The 13,377-nt window shown below is 40.9% G+C and overlaps 1 protein-coding gene across 2 annotated transcripts in view; it reads left to right on the top strand.

Moving 5' to 3' along the window:
- ME3 (malic enzyme 3) overlaps window positions 1-13,377 on the top strand; it is a 326,185-nt gene that overhangs the window by 298,264 nt on the left and 14,544 nt on the right. For both annotated transcript variants that reach the window (XM_072610619.1, XM_072610620.1), the window contains 2 exons: window positions 11,439-11,536; window positions 11,810-11,923. In XM_072610619.1, coding sequence (XP_072466720.1) covers window positions 11,439-11,536; window positions 11,810-11,923 — 212 coding nt within the window. The remainder of the gene's footprint in view (window positions 1-11,438; window positions 11,537-11,809; window positions 11,924-13,377) is intronic.

Below are 13,377 nucleotides of genomic sequence, written 5' to 3' on the forward strand. Positions count from 1 at the left end.
TAACTATGTGACCTGGGCATTTAGTTTCACCACCTGAGGCCTGTCCTGCAGATAGCTGGGGGCATAGTCACTATAGCACTTGACCTTAGGTCGGAAAGACCTGATTTCAAATCCAGCCTTAGACACTAGCTGTGTGACCCTGGGCAAGTCACTCACCCTCTGTTTGCTTTACTTTCCTCAACTATAAAATAGGGATAATAACAATACCTACATCCCAGGGTTTTTGTGAAGGTCAAATGAGATAATAATTGCAAAAAGTACTTAGCACAGTGCCTGGCATATAGTAGAGACTATATAAATGACTATTCTCTTCTCCTTGCCCCCTGTCTCTTCCAGCTCTAAGTCTCCTAAAGGATCATAGAGATGCATGAAATAGTGTATAGAAGACAGAACTTGGAGTCAGGAAGTCCTGCATTCAAATGCCATCTCATATATTTACTAGATGTATGACCTTGGACAACTCCCATAACCTATTTAGGCTTCAGTTTTATCATGTCTAAAATTAGGAAGTTGGACTCGATGCCCTCTAAGGTCCCTTTTACCTCTCAGTTTCCTAAAGATTCATAGAATTGTAGAAGCAGTAGATAGAGTACAGAACTTGGAGTCAGAAAAACCTGACTTCAAATCCCACCTACAATCCTATCATCTAACATGGAAAGAGACCAGAGAGGCCATGCTCTCTATGATTTAATAATGAGATGTGAATTGGGCCAGATGGTTTCTGCAGTTCCTTCCAACTCTGGAGTATTTCTTTTTTTTACTGAAGAATGTTTTATTTGACCAAGAAATCTGGAGGGGTTCTGTTAACAATCCTTTCAATGGTTTTCCTTGGTTACCACTGAATTTTCCTTGCTTCAGCCCATGACATCTCATCCTGTGCAATTTATGTCCATAGCCTTCTGTCAATCCTCCATAGAGGATCAACCCCATGTGTTAAAGATCTTTCGATCTTCTAATATTTTGTGAATACCAAAGAAATACAAAAGTTCCCTTGTACAAAATGCTGCAATATTTTACAAAATGCTTCAGTACTTTAGGTATTTGTAATTTCATCCTACCAATATCTATTACAACCCTTCTATGACTCAGCTAGATGTTGTTTCTAGAGTTGCTATGGCCAAAATATTGACTACCCTGGAGCCAATCTGATGACAAGCCTCTCCACACTTAACAATGCTGGTCCTCAGACAACAGACATACTATCCATCACTGGAAGGAACTCTCCTTAAATCCTTCCCAACTTGGTAGAATCTGTTAAAGCTCACCCTCTCTTCATAGTCTTCAAGAACCCAGGGTAACTGGCCATGATGACCCCTTGGAGGAGGGATAATCTGCAGAATAAGGAAGGAAGAGCCACACAGCTCTGATTCTCTTGTCCATCTTGACCACTATGAGTGAAAGGATTCTTTAGCCAATGAGCAAATCTTCGTGTTCCCAGGACCACCACCACTACTCCTCCAACTTCTGTGCAAGTCTGCATTAACACATGACCTCATGCCAGAAGGGAGTGACTAGTGGAGTTAAGGAGCCCAAGCCATCATAGCTTTCCCACTGACTGGCAAGCAGTGTGGGAGCTTCGGGAAAGGGAAGAAGCATAGGGTGGAAATCTGCCACTTCATTGTTTGTTGGGGTTTGGGGTTTGGCTTTCTTTTTAATTCTCAGAAAGAAAAAGCCACACACCCAAAACCAGTGAGAATGATTTAGTCACTCCATCTCCTCTTCACCCAGATCATTTCAAGTTGGCCACAAGTGGGAAAAGAAGCAAAGTTCTCTATACTCTCTACCCATTCCATTATGACTCCCTGTCTACCTTTTTCCACAGATCCTAAGAATATTTTACATTTTCACAGCCATTTATAGTTTCTAGAGCTCTTATCCCATTTCTCATTCCCAACAATCCCATGAAGGAGACAAGGGAAGTTTTATTAGCTTAATTTGACACTATAAGGAAACTGGGTCAAAGGACTTTCATCGTGGTCATCAAATTCAACTTCCTCATTTTATAAAATGAGGCATTTGAGGCCTAGAGACATGAAAGTGACTTGCCTAGGGTCACATAACTTAGCAATGACAGAGTTGATTCAAACCTAGATCTTCTCATTCCAAATTCAGTACTCCTTCTACTACTCTATGATACTGCCTCCCCTTTACTAGCTCTGTGACCGTAGATAGATCACATCATTTCTCTAGGCCAGTATCCTCATCCATAAAGTGAGAATAACAATATCTGTCTCACAGCGTGCTAAGGAGATCATGAGATCATGTTTGTAAAGGTACCATATAAGTAAAACGCTATGTAAGATTGAGATTAATAGGGCATAATCGCTGTCTTCAAGAAGTCAGAAGTCTTGTTGAGGAGGCAACAGTAATATGCATGAAAGAAAAAAAACAAATGAATATATGTGATGGATCTGTGATTTTAAAAATGTGAAAGTGTTTGAAGCTAGATAAGCTATATAAGTCATAGGAGCTATTACATAATGCATGAAAATTATTTTACTACCCCCAAAGGAAAAAAACCCACTAAATACTTGTCAATTGTGGTGGCAGTCGTTGTTACTTTTTTGGTTAGTTTAGCTCAGTTCATGTAACTTCTTTTTACACATATGAGGGTCAGTTGAAAGACTGGAGAAATGGATTTATTTCCTGCCACATCACTCTCTATATTACTTGTCTTTCTACCTCAGCCCCTATCATGAAGCCTCCCGCTGTTACTACAACCTACAGTGATCTTTCCCCAGAACTACTGGACTTGAAATTAGGGGATTTGGGGTTAAGCCCTGGCTCTGATAGTTACTTGCCATGGATGTCAGTCAAACCATTTTCTATGAGTCTCATTTTCTTCACCTATAAGATAATAACACTTCTGCCTACCTTGGGGAGAAGGGGGAGGAAACTTTTAAGTGCTACAAAATTGTATATAATGCTTTTCTGTGATACAATACTTTCCATATACTATGCAATGGTATCTATTTAGCCAATGCATCCTGATATTAAATTAAAAGTACAAGAATCATGTTCTAGCCAACCTGTCCCCTTGCTATTCTTAAAGTCTTAAAAACTACAAGTTCTCTGGTAAACAATGTTCATGATACTTTAAAACAACAACAATATTGATACCTTTTTTTCCCAACACGTTCATTTCCAAACATTTCCTTCCCCTGATCTCCTACCCAGCAAGCAACCTCTTGCAATAAAAATTTTAAAGAATGGGGAAAAAGTTCAATAAAACTAAAAATGATGATAATAACTAGCACTTATGTGGCTCTTCAAGATTTGTAAAAACTTTGCAGATATTATGTCATTTTATCCTTATAACAACTCTGGGAGATAGATACTATTATTATCCTCATTTGACAGATGAGGAAACTGAGGCAGACAGGGTAAGTGACTTGTCCAGGATCAAACCAGGTCAGGTGTCCGAGGCTGGATTTGAATTCAAAGTCTTCCTTACTTCAGGTCTGACACTCTATCCATTACTCTCCCTAGCTGGCAATATAGCAACCATTTCTAACAGTTTATGCAAAATTACATAGCTATCAACCCCCATTTATGCAAAGTACTTCTAAAAACCATACATCAAATGACAGTTTTCTCTTTTCTTTCCCTCTCTGCCCTCTAATGGGAATGGCATGTATTGGGTGGCCCTTTTAAAGATTCACTTCCCAGAATCATAGAATGTCGACGTTGGAAGGGAGCTCAGGGGCAGTCTAGTCCCCCCTATACCTGAACAAGGATCCCCTATGCAACATGCTTGTCAAGTCATCATGCAGCTTTTGTTTGGGGAGTTCCAGTGATCAGGAGCCCCCAACCTCCTGAGGCAGCTTAGCCCACTTTGGGGCTGATCTAATTGCCAACAAGGTTTCCTTACATGAAGTCTAAATTCACTTTTTAAAAGTTTTCTCTTATCCTTCTTAATCCTGTCTCTGCCCCTCCCAAGCAAAACAAGTCTGCCGCCTCTTTCAAATGTCATCAACCCTTCAAAAATTTTATAACAGTGGCCATATCATCCCCCAGACTTCTTTTCTCCAAGCTAAATTCCCTTTGATCCATCCCTACTTTCAGCCCTCCTAATTTGCCTTATTGAGAGACATGTTGGCCTTGGAGAATTTACATGGGCTTATAACTTTTTTATTAACTTATTTGTTTTCAGTTTTCTATAATCACTTCCATAAGTTTTTTTTTTAATGAATGTTTCTCCAGTTTCATTTCTCCTTTCTCATTTCTTATTAGCTCCAGCCTAGAGTCTATAGCAGCTATTTCCATCTCCTGGATTTCCCCTTGCCTGGGGTAGTGACCCCTCTGCTCAGCCTTAGATGTATCCTTTCTGTTCTCATGCCCCCAGACCATGGTATTGAGTCACTCAGTGAAAGAGTGATCTTCCAGGACAGCTGAGCTGACTTTTGGTTGCTCAAAGGGTGACCATATAGGACCACAGTGAGGTTGTAGTAGCACCAAGAGCCAGCTTTCAAAGCACCTGGGACCTCAAGGATATGCACAGATTTCCCCATCCGAGCCATTAGACTAGGATTGGGCTGCTGGGAAGCCTTTTTTTTTTTTTTTTACTTCTCTGAAAAGGTAGGGAAACCAAAATCAACAACAAAACATATAAGAAATACTATTGCATAGCACTGTGCAAGGCGTGGGTGATGATATACAGTTTAAGGAAGGCATTGGCACTGCCCTCCTAGAACTTAATAGTCTAGAAGAGAGAAAAGACAACAACACAGCAAACCAATAACTACAGTACATGTTACACGAAAAATGTATTACAGGCATGAAACAAGATGCCCTGTGAAGGCTACGTACGAAGGTTATTCACAACAGGAGATAACAGAGGGGGTTAGACTTTGGATTAGGCTTAAAAATATAGGTAAAAATTTGATAGATGAAGAGAAGGAGGGCATTCTAGGTACAGGGAATGGACTGAGAAAAGGCGTGAAGGGCATGTCAAGAGAGCAGAAAGTGGGCAAGTTTGCAAGGCAGCTAGGTGGATAGAGCAGTAGGCTTGAAGTCAAGACCTGAGTTCAAATCCTGCTTTGTGTGTGTGTGTGTTCATCCTTCATTGCTGAAAAAGACCATGCCATCAGAGAAATAATGACATGACTTGCACTTGACTTTGTTTTGAGTGAGAGAGGGCTGAAATCTTGCTTTAGATACTTATTAGCTGTATGACCCTAGACAAGTCACTTAACATTTTTCAACCTCTGTTTCCTCATTCATAAAATGGGGATAATAATAATACGTGTCTTTCAGAGTTGTGAGAATCAAATGAATATTTGTAAAACACTTGTCAAACCTTAAAGTACCGTATAAATACTAGCTGTCATTATCATCATCATCATCATCATCAGTTTGGCTGGAGCTTAGAGTGTGTAGGGGGGAGAAATCTGGAAGCTAAGAAGGTAAATGGGTGCCAGAATATGGAAGACCTTCAGTTTGGGCTTTACGTCGTCATCATTGAAGGGATCCAGAAGTCACAACAGCCTCCTGAAGCAGAGTTAGCAAGCACATGGCATTGCTGGTCATTTTTCTGGTGCTGTTTGATAACAAGAATTGGGTGCTGGGCAAGTCCCATACCTCCCCTCTCCCCAGTCCCTTAGTAATTGTGAGCTCTTCATTCCCTGAAAGGGAGTTGTGTAGAAATACCAAGTGTTTTATGGTTTATAGTCAACCTGTCAGTGATCCACTAAGACCCTCCAAGCTCCATCAAGTATATTTCCAACCCTCTGTGAGTGAAAGGGTTAATTCTCCTCCTTCCCTCGATGTCCTGTTGTTCAGGGTGGAGATTCCCTGTATTTTCCTGAGTGTGATTGTTGGGAGATCTGTGCTGGTTAAAAGCAGAACGGAAACTGCCCTTGAATAAATTTGAGGTTCGTTCTATTCAGCTATTTCCTGAACTTACAACCTCTAGTACCCAGTTTTCAGGAAACTCAGTTATTGAAAACTCCTTTTGGAAAAAAAAATGTTTATTTTTTTAACCTCCTCTTAAATAGAGTAGAAATCAGCTAATACTATTGACCTTCCTGTGCATCTCCTGGTCCTAAATCTGTTCTCCACCCACCTCTGAAATCAATCTCAGAAACAATCAGACTTTCTCCACCAAAAAGGCATATGGGAAAGAAGAATCAGAAACCTTTGAAAGAGTCATTTTACAGATCTGGGATTCTGTTTCTTCATCTAAAAAGGAGGGAATTGAACCAGATGATTTCTAAGGTCTTTTCCTGATCTAATACTCTGTGGTTACGAAGCACATGTAGACCCTGGGGCTCAGTATCCCAATCTAGATACAAACTGGGAGCCAGAGCTACATCTTCTTGAGGCTCCAACACTATATCTGAAGAATCAGAGATTGCCCTCGAGCCCCCACCTGGTGTGTTCCCCCAAACATAGTTTAATATTATGTTAAAATCTCCTTAATATCATCTAACCAATGATTTTGACCAATATTCTTTTCAAAATCATTGATGGTTAACATCAATTGGTTTTTATGAAGAAATATTTACTGACAAAGTATAATAAGGACAGAAGTACAAAAGTACCCAACTCTCCCCCCTCCAAATCAGAGCACACTTATTTCTTCTATACCTCAATCCCTTGGGAGTGTGGATTCAAAGAGAAGAAGACCAAACATTCCACCTCCCAAGTTCATTTCTGGGTGTGCAATGGATGAGTCTGTCCCTTGCATGAAAGAGGACACAGGGTCTTAGATGCTGGGTCTGTCTACTTCTGGGCTGGATCAAGCAGATCATTCTTCAGGGCTGCCTCATCACCGAGATCTCCTGTTGTAGCTGTGTCAGATTCTGCCAAGAACTGTTGTGGTGAACTTCGAGAGGCTATTCCACCTTTTCAAAGCTCACTTTCTTGTGATCTGGTCAGTTTTATTTCTGTTTCTCATTCGCCTACTATCCAGAAAGAATGAACACGACAAGGACAAAAGAAACAGAGGTAGCCATGGGTTCCTGGGTGCCTTGGAAGGGAGATAAGGCAGCTGACAGCAGCTCCTCCTGCCTCTCTTCCTACCTGGAGGCTTACCATGGTTCTTGCTTTGCTAACCTCAAGGAAAGAGAGATTCCCATGGTCCATACCTGCTTGTCCCTTCTTGTGGTTCTTTTTAATGAATTTTATTACTTTATCCTACTGAGTCACCATTAAAGAGAACCAGATAACAATATAGTAGCCAGAAGGACACAAGGAGAGCTGAAGTAGTTGGCTGACCTGCCCAAGTTGGAAAATAAATCAAATCAGTATAAGACTGGCAACCCAGTACCTCTGTTCCATTAGCAGATAGAGTGAAAGTTAAATAAATGCAAACACCTAAGTACAATTAGGCATTTTACTAAATAATCCTTAACTAGTATGAATTGTAATTCTTCTCTTTGCTTTTTCTTTCTCAGCTTTAGAGAAACCTTAAATTCCTCCCACATAATTATTTCAGTGTTAAATTACCACTTCCTCCAGGCCTGTCATAACTCTTATTTCACTTGGAGTTCAAGTCTCCCTATAACAGGATCTAACCACCTTGTTGAAAGTCTTTGGGTTGGCACAAGTTTTCTTATCCAAGCTGCTTATTCAGCACTCTTATTATAAAAGTATGCCACGTTCTCCACCCCCCACCCCCACCCCCATGTCTTATTTTAAGGAAGAAACTTCCTTCTCTGATCCATGAGGCTTGGCAGAAATGAGAAGGAAAATTATAACAAAGTGTGTATAGTAGCATGAATCTCTGTGATCATCTTATTTTAACATAGTAATGATTTTTTCTATCCACCAAACTGACTTACTCCAAGCTTTCCCTTTTTCCCCATGCCCTCTTCTCATTCATTTGAAATGCACTCACGGTGCTTAATTTGGCCCACGAAAAATAAACTAATATATATTTTACCTTCAGCACTACTATCTTGGATAGACCTAGGACTGGTTCTCCATTCCTTTGGCTAACGCAAAGTTAACTGCTTGGAACTCCAGAACTGTTTGTATTGTTAACCTGAAAACAGATCTTGTCCTAATCTTAAAAACAAATGAAGACTCCAGCGGGATAGGATAGCAGACTTCAAGTACTTATAAAGCTGGCTGGTGGGAAAAGGATTAAATATGTTTTGTTTGGTCCCTAAGGGAGAATTTGGGAGCACTGGGTAGAAGTCATAGAGAGGTAGATATGCTTAATGAAAGGAAAAACTTTCTGAGATTATAGAAGGGGCAGGAATGGGTCCCTATGTGTGCACGCGCGCACACACACACACACACACACACACACACACACACACACACACTCTTCAAGCAAAGACTAAGTAATCAATTGTTAAGTGTGCTACAATGGGGATTCTTGGATTAGATGATCACTGAGGTCCTTCCTTTCCAACTCTGTGGATATTTGAGAGGGTTTTGATATAAAGATATAAAGTGGTTTCTCCATGCCATGAAGTTGATTGTGGCTCACTTTCTACTACTTGTAGCCCTACTCATTAATTTATCTTTTCCAATTCTTTTTCCATCACTCACCTTTTCTATTTCTACTTTGCCTTCTCTCCCTCCCCTTTCCCTTTTCTTCTTCCTCTGCCTAAGCCTGCTCATTGCTACCCAAAGTGAAATAGGTTGTTGTCTCCTGAATTGAGTTTCTCTCCTTCACTGATCAGGTCAGGGTCTCAGACCATACTAGACGGACTATAGACCCCACCTTTGTTTCTGAAGATTGGTTTCTTTGCCCAGAAAGGCTTCCCAGTTTCTTTTTTACAGATGTCAAACTCAAATAGAAATAGAGGCCACTAAACTGTATCTAAATATCCCAAGAGGTCACATATTGACTTGGAAAACCACATGTTAATATTAAATATGTTCTATTGTGTTTTTATTTGTTTCATTAAATGTTTCCCAATTATATTTTAATCTGGTTTGACCTTACCTGATTGTGTTGCTGACACAATGAAGTTCTCTTCTAAGCAATCCTCGAATACTGGAAGTTGAAGAAAGGATACCGACCTGGATTGGTAGAGGAAAGTTTTTCACCTGGGAGATCTCTGTACTAGTAAAATCACAAGGCTAGCCCCTATCCTTGTACCAATGATAATGATCATTGTAGAGATATCTGATCATTGCAAAAGGTTTTGGAAAATAATGGATGAGGAATATGGAAGAAACTGGAATTCATGAAAATCTGAAAATCTAAGTAGTGTAAGGGAGAAGGTAATTACCAATGGGGGCAAAATACCGTGTAGGAAGTGGCATGAGATGAGCTTGAAAGGATCAGTTGGAATTTGTCAGACAGGAAGCAACAGCATAAGCAAAGCTGTGGAGGCAAGAGAGCACAGGGAAAGGGGCAGACAAGGGAGGGACCTGGAGAGTAGTCAGAGAATCCAGTCTGGCCGGCATTTAAAGTGAGCAGAAGGGAATAGCCATGAGGCAAAGCTGAATCAAGTCAGTGACAGATTTTGGATCAACTCAAATACCCAGCTAAGAAGATGGAACAGAAAGGAGCAGCCTTCACCGTGAAAGATTAGAGTGACTTATTAGAAGGGTCTTTCAAACAGTGGAAGGATTGTTAAGCACTGCATCAGGCATCCCCCACCATATAAATTATGAAATCTCTTTCTGAAGGTCATTAAGGTCATTAAACAAAGGACAGATTCCCATCTTACCTGAAGGACTTTAGGTATAAATGTGAGTAGGAGTTGTATAACAACCCCCTCCCCAAAAAATAAATCGTTCTCTTACTCCATTTTCCTCAATCTTCCCTCCATTACCACCTAAAACACCTGTCTCCCTGGAATGCTGTATAATACACCTCCTGACACACCTTGGTCTTCAGACTTAGGGAAGTCCATAGGTAGGAAGATAAATTGACTGATAAAGACGCCTCCTCATACCAATGGATACTGGATACTAGGGGTAGAGATGGTAGGTGGCTGTAAATCTACTTCACATTTCTTTCTTTTTGTCTATGGCCATAAAAACTTTTTTTTTCAAACATCTACAAAAACATTTCTTGACACTAGAACAGGTAGAATGCCATCTAGTGGTGATTCAGAATGGCAGTTGTCTTGAAAATACCTGAATAAACCTGAAAAACTGACCTCCCTCTTCTCATGACCAGAAGGTACCCGGAGAGGTCATCTAATCTAAATCTCTGCCTGCTGGCAATCTGGCACCCAAATTATCTCAAAGAATTGAAGACTTCTCTTTTACTCCTTAAGATCCACAAGATGAAAATACTATAACCCACCTCCATATCCCAGTCAGTTTCTTTCAATGCAACAAATATTTGTCTGAGTTATTTTCATGTGTATATTGTTGGTCTTTCCAGCTGGATCATGAACTTTGTGAAGTCAGGGACCAAGATTGCTTTTTATCGTCTCTTTCCCACCCCCTCCCCTTCCCATCTCCCTGCACCCAATTGTTCTGCACCCCTTGGCATAATAATAAATGCTAAAAAGTCAGTCATGCTGGCTGACTTGTGCTGCTGGTTAATTTATTAGTATCAGTAAAGACAGCCCAGTCTCCCATGCCACCTAGTGGTGACATCACCACAAGCTTACCAGAAATCATTCAGCCTACAGAAGAGGAGTCTCCTTCCAATTTCTAAAGCAGGGTGGGGAGAAAATCAGCACTGAAATCAGCAGCTCTTATATAAGGGATCCAGAAATCTTGCTCTTTACCTAGGATCATGAGTTTTAGAGCTAAGAAAGATGGTGATGCTCTTTTTCAACTTCTTGATTTTACACAAGGAAACCAAATAGACCCAGAGAAATTCTGTGATTTGCCCAGGATCACACAGTAAGTAGCAGAGCGGGTATGAGCCAAGGTGTCTTAATGACAAATCTAGTGGTCTTTTCCCTGTGCCATATGGATAATGAAAGACTAAAGGAAAATGCTTCACTTGTGGATAACATGTACCATAAAAATAGCTGAAGTTTGCATAGTATAAAAATTCTCAAAACACTTTCCATACATAATTTCATTTGATCTTCACAACAGTCCTGTAAAGTAAGTACTATTAGTATCCCCGTTTTACAGATGCAGCTTAGAAAGGTTAAGGGACATTGTGAGGGTCATACAGCTAGTAAATGTCTGAGGCAGGGTCCAAATACAGGCGTTCTTGACTCCTAACTTCATCACTCTAGTCATGGTGCTATGAGTAACAGCGTTTCATGGTCAAAGTTGTTGTGGATTAAGGGCAAGAAATCTGAGTTCAAATCCTATATTGAACTAGCTATGGGACCACAGGTACCTCATATAACCTTTATGATAGTTTCCTCTTATGTCAAATGGGGATGATTGTGCTCTAACTACCCGTCCGCCAGCACTGTAATATGGAATGTACATTGTAAGCCTTAAAGCATCATAGGTGTAAGTAGGTATTATTTTGGTCACCAGGGCATTATTCAGGATGAGAAGACCAGAATGTGATGAGAGATTCACCTTAAGCTTTGATCTGGTTGTAGGCACTGCTTCTGTTGCTGTTGCTGGCATTTTGGCTGCTTTGCGGATTACCAAAAACAAGCTCTCCAACCATGTGTTTGTTTTCCAAGGAGCAGGAGAGGTAGGTGCCATGTGCAACCTGGGACCTTCATTCTTGTTTTTAGTACCTGGGAGGTCAAGTGGGGCCTTGCAGAGAGGGCTACTTCCTTGGAGATGTGATCAACACTAAGGCTTGGATTTCTCTGTGCAAATACTGAACAAGACACTGGTAGGAGAGGAAGTGGAGAAACATTGATGTTCAACCTTTGTAAACTATCAAATGTAAGATCTCATAGTGAACAGACCCTCCCTTCCATCCCAAATCTCTGCATAATGCCCCATTCTGGACTTTTAGGCAGCTATGGGAATTGCCCATCTCATTGTCATGGCTCTGGAGAAAGAAGGCATCCCAAAGGCAGAGGCCACCAAGAAGATATGGATGGTGGATTCCAAGGGGCTCATCGTGAAGGTAATGTTTACTGACTCTCTACAAACTGCACATAGCTCCCAGGTACCTAGGCAGCACTTGGCTCAGTATTGTAGGTGATTTTGTTTGTATAGAGTTTGGAAGTTAGACTAGACTGGATAGAGTCCAGCACCCCAGCAAGAGATTTCACTGCTGAAGTGCAAGAGATGAGGTTCCTCAAATAGGAGAGAAGGAATATTTGGAAAAGGGCTACTCTGAGCCTCCATTTCCTCATTTGTAAAATGTTGTCCACCTCACAGGGCCATTGTAACAAAGAGGGCTCTCTGGAAATCTCTGATTCTCTCTACCTAATATTTGCTACCTATATAACCTTAACAAGTCACTTAAATCTCTCTAGGCTTCAGTTTCCCTATCTGTAGAATGAGAAAGAGTGACTTGTGGCATCTAAGGCTCCTTCCAGCTCTAAATGTATGCTTCTATGATAATGCCCAGTGAACTGAAAGAAGCTAAAGTGCCCTTGCACACCTGGGCACAGTAGTTGGGCTAGAGGTAGGTTCTCCCAGCAGGTGGGAAGGCCAAGGTTCTGCTGAAAGAGTTATCCCATGAGAAGACTTTGTAATACGTCCAATTTTGTCATTTAAGGAAACGCCACTTGTTAAAGTCTCCGAAGCATAAACAGACCTCAGGTAAAAACAAAACAAGAACAACAATTTTTCCGTAGCCCAATGTGTAGACTTCTTCTCCCCCTCATCATACTAACATCATTCCCTCTAGCTCTCTCATTAAAATAACTAATTGAGTGGTCATTTTTCACCATCGAGCCCCCAGCTGTGGACACTGCAGAAGAAACGCTCCCAGAGGACACCATCAGTCAGTGCTAAGGAGACCAAACACTTTGTGTTTGCTCCCTGTTTCCTGGGTGCTGACTTTAGGGTCTCAGGCCATGGAATTAAGCAGTTTGAGAAACCCAGTCTAGCAATCAAACAACAAACATCTATTAAGCATGAATTATGCATCAGGGACTATGCTTGGAGCTGAGAATACACAGAAAAAGTGAAATCAGTCCCTACCCTCGAGGAGCTTATATTCTAAAGTGGGAGACAGTGTGCATGAACATCCATCTGTACAAGACTCCATTTGTCACAGACCTCAGGCCTCCTTCTAATCCCTGATGCTTGAGTTTATTAATGGATATTCTCCACGAAGCCTTTCCTGATCTTCTTAGCTGTTAGTGCTCTCTGCTTCCCCTGAAAAAACAATTATTTTACATTTCTTTTGTAGACACTCATTTATGAGAAGGCAGTGCGGTATAGTGAACAGAAAGCTGACTTTGGAGTCTCAAAGATCTGGGTTTAAGTATGTGTTCCTGACACATACTGACTGTGTGACTCTGAGCAAATCAATTAACCTCTCAGTGTCCCAAGCACCTGGCTAAGCAAAGCAGGTACTAATCTGCATTAGTAGAGGCAAGCAGTTCTACTGATAAAAACACAGAT

Source organism: Notamacropus eugenii, chromosome 5, assembly GCF_028372415.1.
Source record: "Notamacropus eugenii isolate mMacEug1 chromosome 5, mMacEug1.pri_v2, whole genome shotgun sequence".
In the NCBI taxonomy this organism is placed as follows: Eukaryota; Metazoa; Chordata; class Mammalia; order Diprotodontia; family Macropodidae; genus Notamacropus; species Notamacropus eugenii.